The sequence below is a fragment of the Notechis scutatus genome, chromosome 3 (genome assembly GCF_049901735.1).
Source record: "Notechis scutatus isolate UNSWTSFEM ecotype Mainland chromosome 3, rNotScu1.2, whole genome shotgun sequence".
Lineage (NCBI taxonomy): Eukaryota > Metazoa > Chordata > Lepidosauria > Squamata > Elapidae > Notechis > Notechis scutatus.
In genome coordinates, this window is record NC_142011.1 from 50,397,941 (window position 1) to 50,411,863 (window position 13,923).

The following is a 13,923-nucleotide window of genomic DNA, read 5'->3' on the forward strand; positions in this document are numbered from 1 at the left end:
GCACCAGTGAGCCTTAATCCACCACTGCCTGGATCACTCCACATAAACATGCAGCATGACTTATTTTAATGTTCAGAATACACCTTAAAGGATACTCCTGACAGCCGGATAATCAACCTGAATCCATTTGCTTCAATGGAAGCCTTCATCATGTGCTAATTATTCAATGGCACCTCAGATCCAGAAACACAAACTGAATCATTGCAGCTGCAATGTTCAGAGAGATCCAGCAAAAAACCTTTCACCCTGAAGATTTTCCTACATAACCAAAAAGGAACAGATAGAAGACTTTTGTTCTTGGAAAGACATTAAGTGTTTGCTAACAAATCTAAACAAGGAAAAAACCCTGCAAAAAAAGGAAATGAAAACATTTCAAAAGAATACTTGGGAACTCATGGAATGATCTGTAAGGAAAGAAAATAATGGGATGAAAGTGGGTTTTCAAGATCCAGTGCAATATAGAAGTGGATGCCCAGCACTATAAAGCCAGAAGGCAAAGGGATAGATTAAAAATATGGTGTGAAAAAAAATGTAGATCTGTTGTTGGGAAGGGAGGAGAGAACCGTTGCAGGGGCAGAAAAGTTTACTCAATTCTGAGAAAATAATTCAAAATAGCCACATCTTGATTTTATCTGGCATAAAATATGGTGAAGAAATTTTTTGACAGGATTGCAAGTTACTGCTATTTTATTTTATTACAACAAACAAATCTCTGCTGCTTGTTTCTTGACCTTGGTTATTTCAAAAGACTAACAGATGAAGACTATGATGAGACTTTTGCCATAACACTTCAATATAAACGCTGCTCAGTATAGCTACAGCTGGGAATATGCCGATGCACCACGTTGATATAAAGTTTGGATTTCTGCATGGAGAAATTTAGGAAGACATGTATGTTGAGCAGTCACCTGGTTTTGAGGAACCAGGAAAGGAAGACTTGGCAGAACACAAAACAGGCTGTAAATCCTTAAATGGGTGGCTGTTCTTCAAATGAGATGGGCAGTTGTTATCTTGTTGTCCCCAGATGTAGATATGTATCAGAAGCACAATCATGCCAAGAGACTGAACTATTAAAGGACTTTGAGATTATGACTCAAAGACAATAACAACTACAGGTACTGTCAGTTCTTCCTAATGGGGAAGACTGCATTAGAATGAAGCACATAAACATAGAGTATATTATGCACAAGATACACAGTAAAAGGGACTAATTGAAATCCTGCCCATTAAAAGAGATGTGGCAGATGACCTACAAAGTCTTTGCCCAAAGATTGATACAGGTAGATGGAAGTTATGGCTTAGGGTTTGAATTGGTGAAAAGGGTGTTGCAACAATGACTTCAATTGCCCTGGCTCTGGAAATCTCATGACCTACAATGACAAGGGGCAATAAGATAGATAGGAATTGTCTGTGTGCTTTCTGTTTATCCCTTTCTACTCTTAGTTTGCAAAACTGCTAATTCTCAGGTTGCTTTTTGCCTGCTTTTGTCCTCGCGCACATCTGTTCTCTTTATTCTTATTTGAAAGGATGTTGTCTTGATAATGCCCATATATTTCTCTAATAAAGCCTCTTTGTGTTTAAATTAAAAAGGTGCCTAATTAAACTCATTTTCCACTGCTCAAGAACATAGAGGTGTTTCCTTCAACAGTTTTTTTTAAAATACCAATCACATGCATTTCTTTTCCTGGTGCAACATCTGTTTAAGTGTATAAATGGCAATTAGATAATTTTGCATCTCCTTTAAGTCCTGTTCTGAGGCTGGAAATATCAGAATTTTCTGATTAATCTTTGCAGGGATACAAAAGGGATACATCCACTCATGTCCTGAGGAATGCAATTCAATTCCTCAAAAGAAAATGAGAGAAAGAAGCCAGGTCTACTAAGTTTTACTGGGTGTTCCTCAGGTTCAACAACCCTGTCTAAACTCAGAAGAAGAACAAGCCACATATTTTAGTGGCATTGAGGAAATTGGTATGGAACAAATCTTTTAATTCATAACATACCACACATGCCATCTCTTTCAGTTACTGCAGTTGTTCTGGATGATTGTTGGATAATTAATGTAGACTATTGCAGCATAAAATGGTGATTGGGATTACTTGGAAAGAACAAATATATCTTGTCTTTTGTTCTTAGAATAGAAATAGGTAAGAAATAGACTGCAGAGGGGTGAGAGAAAATGAGAAATAAAAAACATATTTCCTGTCTCCTTATTTTTGTTTGATTTGTTTTTTTCAATGAGAGTGAATTGTATGCTAGGCAGAATAAGCCATTTGGAATGTTTCTTACGTACATTTTATAATTAAAATCCAACCAATTGGAAGCTTTGTTGATTAGGCTTTAAAGCCTTGAAATATTGGTGTTCACTTACAAGACAAGCCCTCCAATAACAGTGTTGACTTTTCATATCTCATTTCTTTAAGAAACTAAAATAGTAAAGCTACCACAAAATACTTTTTAGAGATGTAATTAAAAAAATAAAAGATTGATTGGAAAATATAATATAACTGTGCTAAGTGAATGACAGTAGAGTAAGATGGCTACTTGGCTGGTATAGACAGATGGTGGACTGGAGAGGGTTGAATTCTGGCAGCACAAGAAGAACATGACAGAATTAGATAGATTCCACATAGTTAGCTGGATAAAGACCAAGTTGCCCGGTGTCCAGACGTCCTCTGCACCACCCTTGTTCGTCTTCTTCACCTAATTTGGTTAATTCATCACCTAGGAAAATAATGATAAATTGCAAATTGGGTGCACACTATCAATCTGATATCCCCTCTCTAACTGATTTCATCCTGTCTCCCAACAGTGTTTCCCTACACTGTTCTGTTGTGTATTTGATATTGAGTTACATATATGTAAAACTTATGTGGGAAAAAGTAAGAGGATATGTGATTTTGTATGAGAAAATGATCAGTGGGAAAAGAATATAGTGTACCTTCATACTGTGACTTCAGAAGACTGCCTTTTTATTAAAAACAAAATAGAAAGTTTTCTTAGGGCTGCGAAGTGCTCTAGATCAGAGGTCTCCAAACTTGGCAACTTTAAGACTTGTGGACTTAAGAATTCTGGGAGTTGAAGTCTGAACTTAAGCTGAATTCTTAAGTTGCCAAGTTTGGGGACCCCTGCTCTAGATTACACTGCTGCATTTTGCAGAGGTCAGATGACCCCCCCCCCAAATGACACAGCTATTTCAAAAAAAGTTGCAAATGCATACCTGCTTTGAAACTCAGCTCATCCTGCTCTTGCCCATCGTAATCATACAGAGCTCGTACACGGACACCTTTCCCAACTGTTTCTTCTTCAAAGGAATTGGCACCACCATTGGCTTCATTGGAGTTGTAAGTGTTGCCACCCTCATCATCTGACCACTCTCCAGGGTAGGCTTGGCCACGTTCATAACTGCTGACACTGGTAATGGAACACAGCATCATAAGGAATGATATTACTTAATAAATATCTGATATATCTAACTCTGTGGGACAACTGGAGATAGTGAGACTCTGATACTCAAGTCTATTCTAAGCATTCTATCTTGACAGGCTCAAACTGGAAACATCTCACATACTTACCTGCCACTATCTCCTCCCTGTGCTGTTGCTTCCCCACCTCCACTGGCATTGGGTGTGTTGCCTCCCTCATTCTTTTTTGGTTTCTCTCTTCGGTTTATTGTTTGTGTTGCATCTGGATTCCATTCCTGCAGATGAAAAAAAAAAAAAACCTAATCTCAAAGCCTCAGTTTCCAATGCTTCAACTGCACTATGACTCAGCTCCAGTTTTAAGAACATAATAAACACATCCCACTTCTTGCAGTGGTTTACCATGTGGTTCTGGTAAAACCAGAAGTAGGACATAGAAGCTATTCTAAAGTTACTTCAGTATTCAGAGAGGTAGAATTCCATTGCAGGGAGCATCATCAGGAGAGGATAACATCTCTGTGTCCTAGTTTTTCTAGGCACATGGACCATGGCTCTCTCAATTCTGAAGCTCCAGATATCCATCATGACTAATAGCCATGGATTTATAACCTACAGCTTGGCAGTGCAGCCATCCTTGGAGGTATCATCCTGCGACAGCTTCTTACTTCTAACTGAGGCCAGTTCATAGGCATCCCGGGGCCACAAGTGTTGCGGAACCACCGAAGGTCTTCTTGTGCATCGGCCACACGAATGGTCTGCTCCAGCTCACGGTAGACTTTAGAATAGCTGCATATTACAAATAGATAAAGTAATAAACACAGGATTGAAGTAAGAAACCACCATTAGACACATTAGACAAAGAAGCTTGATGGCATAGCAAGTAGAAAACCTTTAAATGACAATATTATAGCATAATCACCTTGCCCTATTCATAGGATTATGAATTATATTTTTATTTATTGATATTCATTCTACCACATTTAAATCCCATTTACTTTGTATAAACAAACTTTATATGGGTTCCTGAAGATATCACCCTTCTTCCATGATTTCTCCCAGCACTTTTTTTCAAGAGAAATATGCTAATAAGGAGAGGGCAGAAAATATTGATGGTTCTGCAAGTGGTTTGGCATGGAAAAGGTTCTACTTTAGAAAATATTTCTGAAATATTTAAAAGCTTTATGCCACACAGCAGAGAATAATGAGATTGTGAGACAAACAGACTGTATGTACCTAATTTATGACAGTAGCCCTTACATTTTGGAGGATTACAGAGTGTATCACAAAAGCATCCCAGATGATAGAAGACAGAGTCCAAAAATCTATGTAGAATCTTCATTTAAAAAAAGGAAATTATCACTCAACTTGTTCTAATAAAGCTCAACAACACACTGAATGTGCCCAACATTGCAGTTTCTTATTTTAAAGATGCCTCCAGGCCAGACTTTGAATGGAGAATCATTTTGTTTCATTCATGAAGTTTTACAGAGCTGCTAACAAAATCAACTTCCACTTCTGTGGCTCCCATATTTGTTATTCTCACCCCCCCTCCCCCGCTACAAAGATATTAGATTACAGAGAAGATGGAGTAACTGTTCAAAGCTGGTTTGGTTGTATCAGCCACAATCCAAACAAAAGCAGTTCAGGGAAAGACCTTTGTTAAAAGTCCCTGTATTAGATGACTCAGTTTCTTCCTGCATGGAGGTGGGTGGGAATTTGATTAGGAAAAAGGGGTGGAAGTGGGGTGTTGCAAAATGCAGCAAAACTACTGCAGTAAAGAATGAATAGCTGGTGAGTAGACCAGCTCTTCAAACCTCTCCAGAAAAGGAAAGGACTTGAGATCACCCACAAGTACTCCAGACAGTTGCTCCTGAGGAGACCATAATATAGTGGTGGTGTCTGATAGGTTTCGAGCAATGGGAATATCCATCAGCTCTTAGTCATTTCCAATGAGGTGAGCAGCCATCTAAATTTGATTAATAAATAAATTTTGCTCATACCATAGTTGGCATCTTTAAAATTTAGCACACTTCCTTTTCTAAGCACTTTAAAAAATTGCTTGTTAACTACTTTTCAGCTATTCAAAATTGTTGAACTGACAAGTTTGACAGCACTGGGTGAGTTTCTTTCAATCCTTAGTGAAAGAAAATTTTAACTACAAGTTTAAAAAGAATTATTAAGGAGAAATTTCCTGACAGAAAAATTAATCAGTGGAACGAGTTGCCTTAGACGTTGTGGGTGCTCTAACACTGGAGATTTTAAAGAAGAAATTGGACAACCATTTGTCTGAAATGGTATAAGGCCATGATGGCAAACCTATGCCACATGTGCTGGAAGTGGCACGCAGAGCCATTTCTCCAGACACATGAGCTGTCACCCTTTGCTCTTCCAGGTTCCAGCACACTGGCCAGCTGGTCTTCACATGCATGGGAGAGCCAGAAACCAGAAGAGCAGCTGACTGTTGCACATGTGCAGCTCTCTTTTGGTTTCTGGTGTGTGCAGGCGCACCAGAGACCTGGACTTCATACGCGCATGTGTGCCAGAAACTGAAAGACCAGGTGGCCGGGGCGCATGCGTGTGCCTGAAATTGGAAGAGCAGCCACTCAGCATACACATGCGCACTGGGCAGCTGCTCTTTTGGTTACCGGCACGTGCACGCTCCCATTTTGGCACTCGGTGCCAAAAAGCTTCACCAACACTGGTATAGAGCTTTCTGGACTAGAATACCCCTAAGGTTCCTTCCAACTCTGTTATTCTGTTATTAACTTAACTGGGGAAGGGAAAAAACAGCAAAAGGGTTACTAAGGCTTTTATTTTAGAAAGTTACAAATAAATTAAGGGTCCAGATAGATTTTAAATAACATTTTGGAATTAATGATAAAGAACACTTCCCGTGGGAAAATGCTATTGTTTTGAATTTAAAAAAAGACATATTAAGGAAAGATTTAAAAAATGAAGACACTAGAGAGAACTAAAAATTACAGTTAAAGGAGAAGAACACAAAATATAATTACAGAATGGAGCACAATATTCTAACATTGAACATACTGAAATATATTTTTGTAAAAGAGACTCAGAAGTTAATATTAATAGTGTCAACAGAGATAATTGCCTCTATGGATAAATTGTTGTGAAACCTTTACCTGACGAGACTGAGACTGTCGATTTTACAAATAACAGGCTACAAGAAACATGGGAAAAGATCTTACACTAGATATATAAAAGAAACCAGTTGATTCTTTAATAATTCAAAGGCAAACAATAAACCAAGAGAGTGATCTGGATAATTTTCCTATTTTGGATTTACAAACGAGAATTATTAAAATTTGGAAGGATCTTATGAGAAGGGATAAGGTTTACAAATTTATTTGAATGCACTGAAAATTGTTAGAAGTAAAAGCATGGACTATAATGTTAATTAATTTGATTACAGTTAAAATAGATAAGTTACTATTTCTGGTCTTTAATAAATCTTTGCTGACATCAGGACTGAAATTATAGTGCCTTATGGTTGTTTATAAATATGGGATATGGAGAAGAAGAGATCATTTGTTGTATTTTAAGTGGAAGTGATAAATCACTAAAATAGTTTATACTTGTGATGAAGATGGAAAGTCACCACTGTATATATTTCTTTTTTCTTTCCTTCTTCATTTTCTTTTTTGCACCTTTTAATCTTTTTATTTTAGTTTGTATAAGTTCCTACTATCATAATCACAATCTTTTACAAAACTACTATAAAAAATAAAAAAGAGATTTATGTTAAACATCTTCAGGTAGAAAATGACTCTGTTAGATTTCTACCAGAAGTAGTATTTCCTTCTTAATAAGAAGCTTTACATATCCACATTCAGTCTGAACTGGTACAATCTTCATTTTTTTATTAACACAAAGTCCTGCAAATAGAAAGAGAACAACTGTGGCAAAAGCAAGCAAAGGTAGTAGCAATAGTAATAGGCACCTTGGGTACAATCCCAAAATAATTGGAGCACCACTTGAACATCATCGTCATTGACAAATTTGCCATCGGTCAGTTGCAGAAAGCAGCTTTACTTGGAACAGCTTCCTTCCTGCAACCATATCTGTAACGCCATCAAACATTCAGATTTGCCTATCCCAGGTCCTTGGTAAGGACTTGATAAGTAGACAAAAATGCCAAACCCAGTCTGAACATCTGGCTGACTGTGCAATTAATAATAATAATAATAATAATAATAATAATAATAATAATAATAATAATAATAATAATAATAATAATAATAATTCTACCTGCTGTTCTCTGCCAGGTTCAGGTGTCGCTTGATATCTAACAGCACTTCTTTCAGGAAATTAAGCCGCTTCTCTTCAAACTGCTGGCATTGCTCAAAGACCTGCTCCATGCTCTCCATGTACTGTGGAGTGCCCTTTTTCACCTCCTCCACAACTTTCTCATATTTCTCCAGAGCCTGTCCAGAGAACAAAGGAACATGGTTCAGTTTCCCTGACTAAGGCCACTGCTCAATCCTATCCATGTAAGATTTTCTGGGTAGGTAGGCATGTATAATTTTGCTCTTTTAAGTACAACATTGATACAACATTATTTACAGATTACCCATAGAAGTAATAAATAAAATAAAATAAGACATAATCACAAATAAACTTGCATAAGGATTTCAATCTTGCCCACATTATGAGTTTATTCCGTATCAGCACTGAATAAACATTAATCTCAGCTGCAGTTAATGTCAGCTGCAGCCACCTCTATTGGAAGCATGATTTAATATTGTTCCTGGAACTTGTTATGCAAATAAGAAACAAAGTTTCAAGTTAATTCTGAATTTAGAAAATACAGTCACCATGTGTGAACTTGTGACAGTGTCACTAAATAGTCTTCTGATAGGATTTCTGTTTCAGATTCAAAAAAGAAAGAATAGCAGCGGATATGGAAAGTGATTATTGGGCCTTACATAATACACACAAATAAACAATTTAAAGTATGAATTGTACTTTCTGAGGTGATCAATATATCTTGTCTACAGACAGAAATGAATACATTTGACATGTATGCTTATATCTCCATCTATATCTAAACACGAAGATGACTATTTTTCCTGTGTGCAATTATATATTTCTGCATGTGATAGTGATTGTGTACATAGAGGACTGGGCTGGATTGCTGCTTGCTCATATAAAAGGATATGCATTAACTTTCAGAGTTATTTTGGTGGAGGTCCTTCCTACCTTTTGTACATCTTGCTTGCATTTTTCTACTTTGTCTTGAAGCTTCTTTTGCTGGTCTGGCGTAATAGATTGCTCAGCTTTGCTATTAGCTTCCCGGGTCATAGCAAGTTTCTCCTCTTTGCATGCCAAGTGATATACTTTCTTGGCTGTTTCCAGCTGGTTTGAGAGACAAGAGAAAGAACCCAGACAAATTATTTCAGAGGGTCAGCATAAGTTATCAAATCCTTGCCGCTGGTGAATCCTCTGCACAGAGATTGTAAGTAATGTTCTAGCATCCAGCAGGCAATTCCTTCCCAATAGAAATTCTCCAATTTCATTAATGAAGTCTATGACCTGAGGTGATCTTCACTGGAGATTATGGGAATTGCAGACCAAATCATCTGGAGGATATCAAATAAATAAAATATTTTAAGAATAACTGTATTATGAAATGAGGAATCCTAACTTGCTATCTCCATAAACTGAACAAAATACACGACTTCGTTGCATGCTTTAATTTATTGACATACTATATTTCACAGTTTTCTTAGCAACCATGAAAGTTTTGGGTTTAAAAATTTGTAGAAGTTGAGAAGTTAAAACATGAACCTTATAGCCATGCAGTTCATAGATAGTGATAAATATTACTTCTGTAGAGATATCACCTCAGCAAGAGACTAATTAAGGTTGGCCTTAATTTATACTTGGATGGGGGAATCATTGGGAATTCCAGGGCTATACATTAGATTTTTTTTTTAAAAAAGAACACCCACATTTTGGAAGAATATTATGGCCTACTACATTTGTACCACTGCTAACAAAACTGCAGGGATACATTTTTAAAGCACTGAGCCCAACTTGAGAGCTTTTGTCATTTTTAATCTGCATACAGAGCATGGGAATTACTTCATATAGTATCTAAGGGTGTAATTTAACTCACAGTTTTCATGGATGTCTTCCATGAGGTCCCATGGTTGCACAAAAGGCTGATGGGGTTCTATGAAAGACTGGAGGGTAGGGAATAACATTCAATTGAATGCAGCCAGTTTTCTATAAACTATACATTGCATGAACTTCAATGACCAAGGATGAGAAACACTGAGCTAGAACTTTGCCTCTTGGCCAGGAATTCCTGTTTTTCCTTCACTGTTAGGTTCTGCAATCTGGAAAATTTTGAAAACTCCTGATCTAAACCACAAAGAAAGGGGTTCTATAGATCATGGCCCAACACTGATGTTTCCTTTCCATGTTTTCATATTATCCTGCCTTGGTTATCTTAAGAATCAACAGACATGTTTTGGTCCCTTGCTAATTTGCTGCCCCCCACAAATGTATAGGGTTCTGCAAACAAACTGGCATTGCAACTCTCAAAATCCCAGTCAGTCTGGCAATGGGAAATTTTCATCTCAACATAACTGGAAAATATCAGGTTAGGAAAGTTGTTGTCAATGAAAGAAAGGCCATGTCAACCTCTGTAAAGTAAACTGTAAAGTAAGCTGGGGTTAAGAAGCCCTTTGTTATCTTCTCTCCTCCACTCCTTCCTACCTCCTTCATCTTCTTGGCCCAGGGTTTTTGTGCTTTCCGAAAACCGTCTTCTGCTTCCTTGGCCTCCTTGAAGCCTCCAATGATCTGTTTGTGGAAAGCATCCTTCTGCCAGTTCTTCACCTTTTCAAAATCATCATTCAGTAGGCTATTCTTAACTTCTTGGTGTAGTTCGCTGACTTTGTCTGCCTCTGTCATTATAGCCATCCATGCCTTCTCCAAACTGCCATACTGGGGACCTATGCAAAAACATCACCAGGTAAAGAGAATGGCTCAGCATCCTGAAATAACGGCCCATTTTTTTCTGTACAGACTGAATGCTCCTATAATGCACTCAAAAGTTGAGAGACTGTTCTATTTTATTAACAAATGAATTGTTGAGAGAGCAGAGAAGCCCACAGTGATGAAGCCTAAGGGAGCCTCTCAGATACCCTAGCTGCAGACTTGTGATCATTGTTTGTGACTGTAAAAGATCCAGTCACTTTACAAGTCTCATATCAACTCACACCGATATTTAAATCAGTAATCATGAGAGCCACTCTAAAAATCATGAAGTGGAAGATCAAATCTTCAGGGAATTTATTTTTTAATGAACAACATCATGGCTGCTTTGAAAACTGAAGCAGTGGTAATGGCAGATGGTTAAATGCTCACTCCTCCCAGGACTCAGTTCCTCAGTCCTCAAAGCAATTGCAAGAGCCTGTTTATGAAGCTAAATATTGGCAACCTGCTGCCCTCCAGATATTTTGGATTACAAAATACATAGCCCCTTGCTATCAATCATGCTGTCAGATCTGATCGGTGTTCAAGATGCAAAAGCTTGGAAGACATCAGTTTGCTCATACCAATACCCAACTGCCTGAACAAAAGAAATGCCTATAATTCTGCTCCCTTTCGTCATGCCTTCATCACGCGGAATAGGATGTCAGGATTCCGGCAGTTACTCCAATTAAATCATGAGCCTCGAGCCACACTCCCAACACTTGAAAGGATTTATTAGAAACTAACATGCCAGCATTAACCTAGGTGAAGCCGACTCTGAGATACGTAATTCACTGTCACCCTTGATCCTGCTTCCCCACCCCCCACCCCTCTGGGTGTATCATCCAACAAAACACGTCCATAGCCAAGAGTCATCAATCATGCTCTCTAATTAGATTTTTGTGCGGCAGAAGCTTCAGTCATCTAATCAGTCTCTGAAGAAAATATGAATGGAATGTACTTTCGATTCCACATTGCTGCCTGCTCTTTGAAACTCCCCCCACTTCTTTCTGTTGACAACTATAAAATGTATGTACAAAATGTTTTATGAGTTGACATAGGATACCATGCTGGTATTGAATATGTACTGCTTTATATTTACAAGTAAGATTATAATTATGTATTAATTCAGTGCAAGGAAGCTCCACACTGAACTGGATTAGCTTCTTAATAAGCATGCATTTCATTGAACTGTGATATTTACAAAATTTGTAAACTTTTAATGGTGCTCTGGCTCATTTTGATTGAATGGCTTAATATATTACATACTACTCTTAAATTTGAATTGTTTTTATTGCAATAATCTTGGACACACTTTTATCTGGAAGTAATACCTGTCAAAATTAAAAATTAATTTTCTAAAAAGCCCACAAAATTGCCTTTAAGGAAACTTGGAAACTTCAAATATAGGATAACAGAACAGCCATGCTTTCTTTTTAAAGTAAATGAAAATAACTGAAGAAAAAAGTCCTTGGGGTCTCTCTCCTTCATATTGTCCACATAAAACCAGATACAGTTGTGCAGATTGCAATTCCCTCCCCCTTTTGCCTTTGAAAAAGCTCCCTCCCAGTCTACTCTTCTACGCTATTACAAGGAAAGAGTTAGAAATACCTTTTTCTATCAGTTGCCTCCACCTCTTGGCCCAATCAACCAGCTGCTGAGCATATGCCTTCTCAATCTTGGCTCGTTCATGGACACAATTCATCAGATCATTGCAAAGCCGATATCCATCATCAATCCGCTTCACTGTCCGCTTATAATTCCCCACCTGCCAGGTACATGAATAGTTGCCTAGAATAAGCGACTGGCTGTAGTTCCAGGACATCAGGGGAGGGGGAAACCTGCACCCTGCAGGAAGCATGTGTATCAGAGGGTGGGGAACAGGAGAAGTGGGGGAGAAGAGGGGGCATCTGATTTCAAAAGAGGAAAAACTCTTGAAAATGTGATTGCCATGGTTATACTTCTGCCTCTATACAGAAAATTCTGACTCTTCCTTTCAAACAACAGATACTTGATAGGTTAAATTTGATGCATTTGCACAAATACTGGGAAGGAATCAGAAGGCTTACTAAAGAAGAGCCTCAGAATTTTCCAGCTGACGTAGCTCTGGGACATTTTGCAATTATTGTAATGTCTTAGAGCTCTGCCATAGTGCAATGCTAAAATTTAACCATTCCCTTTTCAGCATGAAAGGTATATTTTGGGAGTAAAGAGTACAAGAGTAAAGATTCCTCTCCTGCAAAATGGGTGTGTGTGTGTGTATGTGCTCACAATGATTGTGCAATCTGTCAATGTGCCATTCTCATCTAGTTAGCCTGAACTTTTTGCTCTTTCAACACAGTGATTCCACTTTATTAGAAATCATTCCATGAATGTGACATTGTATTTTAAATCAGCCAAATAGGTTTGGCTATCTGGTGAATTAGAATGACTAAGAATGAGAGCAAAGCCAATGCACTTATTTTTTAGCAACTACAAATAACTTTCACTAAGCCTAAATTTACAACATCCCTCTTTCCCTGAATGATGAATATGGTCTCCTTTTTGACCAGCAAAATTATTTATCACTAATTTATTATAATTATTTAAGTATATTTTACCTTTTAAGATAGAAATCCTACCAAGTATTTCATAAATTAATGGTCATAAGTAAAAATTGTTATCGTTGTCATAATACAATTTCTAAAATCCTTCTCAATAATAACATTTGTCATTTTGACATGTATTTCATTGGACTGAATGTATAGTTTTGGAACATCTGTTTAAAAAAGAAACAACTGTATGCCAACACCTGGATGCTGGTGGTATAAGCCAACTTTCATTTGAGAAATACTCTGTTATCAAAGGCTTTAGTACATCTAAAGCACTTTTAACCCCAGCAGCGCAGAGAAATGGTTGTGGCCCATCCTTTCTTTCTGAATCATTTTAAAGTATCTGTTTATGAGATCTCTTTCTCACTGCAAAGAAAAGGAATTTATTAATGCAAGCTTCATAAACATCACATCTAAGATGCTGATCAGACAAAGGGGGACTGTCCTGAAAAATCTGATAGAAGATGGCTTTTTTTCTTTGCATCTCCTCTAGTTCTGACATCAGCAAGGCCTTCTCTAGAAAGCTTCTGGAGGAAACAAGCAAGGACTTCAGATTTTTTTTCTGTGAAGGTTACACCTCTCTGATATCAGGGAAAGAAATATGAAAAATCTGATAGAACCTTGGAACTATGAGAACTTCTAAACCAGGGCTGTCAAACTCCTGGCTCATGGACTGGCCACGCCTACACCTAGTTTAGCAAAGGGGAAAAAAGTCCTGATACATCATGTGATGCTGCCGTGATGACATGAGTTTGACACCCCTGCTCTAAACATATTTGCTTTTTGAAGTGACTGTGTTCCCTAGTTCCATGGGTTTTCAGCATCCTCAGTAAGAAAATGGGCGTTGGTTCTTACCTGATACGCCTCTTCTCGTGGAACTGCGTAGAGCATCCAGAGAGTGGGAGGTG

General features: G+C 37.8%; 1 protein-coding gene across 6 annotated transcripts in view; it reads right to left on the reverse strand.

The window, feature by feature from the left end:
- Positions 1-1,493: 1,493 nt before the first annotated feature.
- The window catches only part of PACSIN1 (protein kinase C and casein kinase substrate in neurons 1), a 76,896-nt gene continuing 64,466 nt past the window's right edge, over positions 1,494-13,923 (reverse strand). For all 6 annotated transcript variants that reach the window (XM_087959836.1, XM_087959840.1, XM_087959838.1 and 3 more), the window contains 8 exons: positions 12,036-12,192; positions 10,167-10,402; positions 8,643-8,798; positions 7,692-7,867; positions 4,088-4,208; positions 3,576-3,700; positions 3,221-3,414; positions 1,494-2,724 (listed from right to left, as the gene is read on the reverse strand). In XM_087959836.1, the coding sequence (XP_087815962.1) occupies positions 2,615-2,724; positions 3,221-3,414; positions 3,576-3,700; positions 4,088-4,208; positions 7,692-7,867; positions 8,643-8,798; positions 10,167-10,402; positions 12,036-12,192 (1,275 nt within the window). In that variant the 3' untranslated portion in view covers positions 1,494-2,614. The remainder of the gene's footprint in view (positions 2,725-3,220; positions 3,415-3,575; positions 3,701-4,087; positions 4,209-7,691; positions 7,868-8,642; positions 8,799-10,166; positions 10,403-12,035; positions 12,193-13,923) is intronic.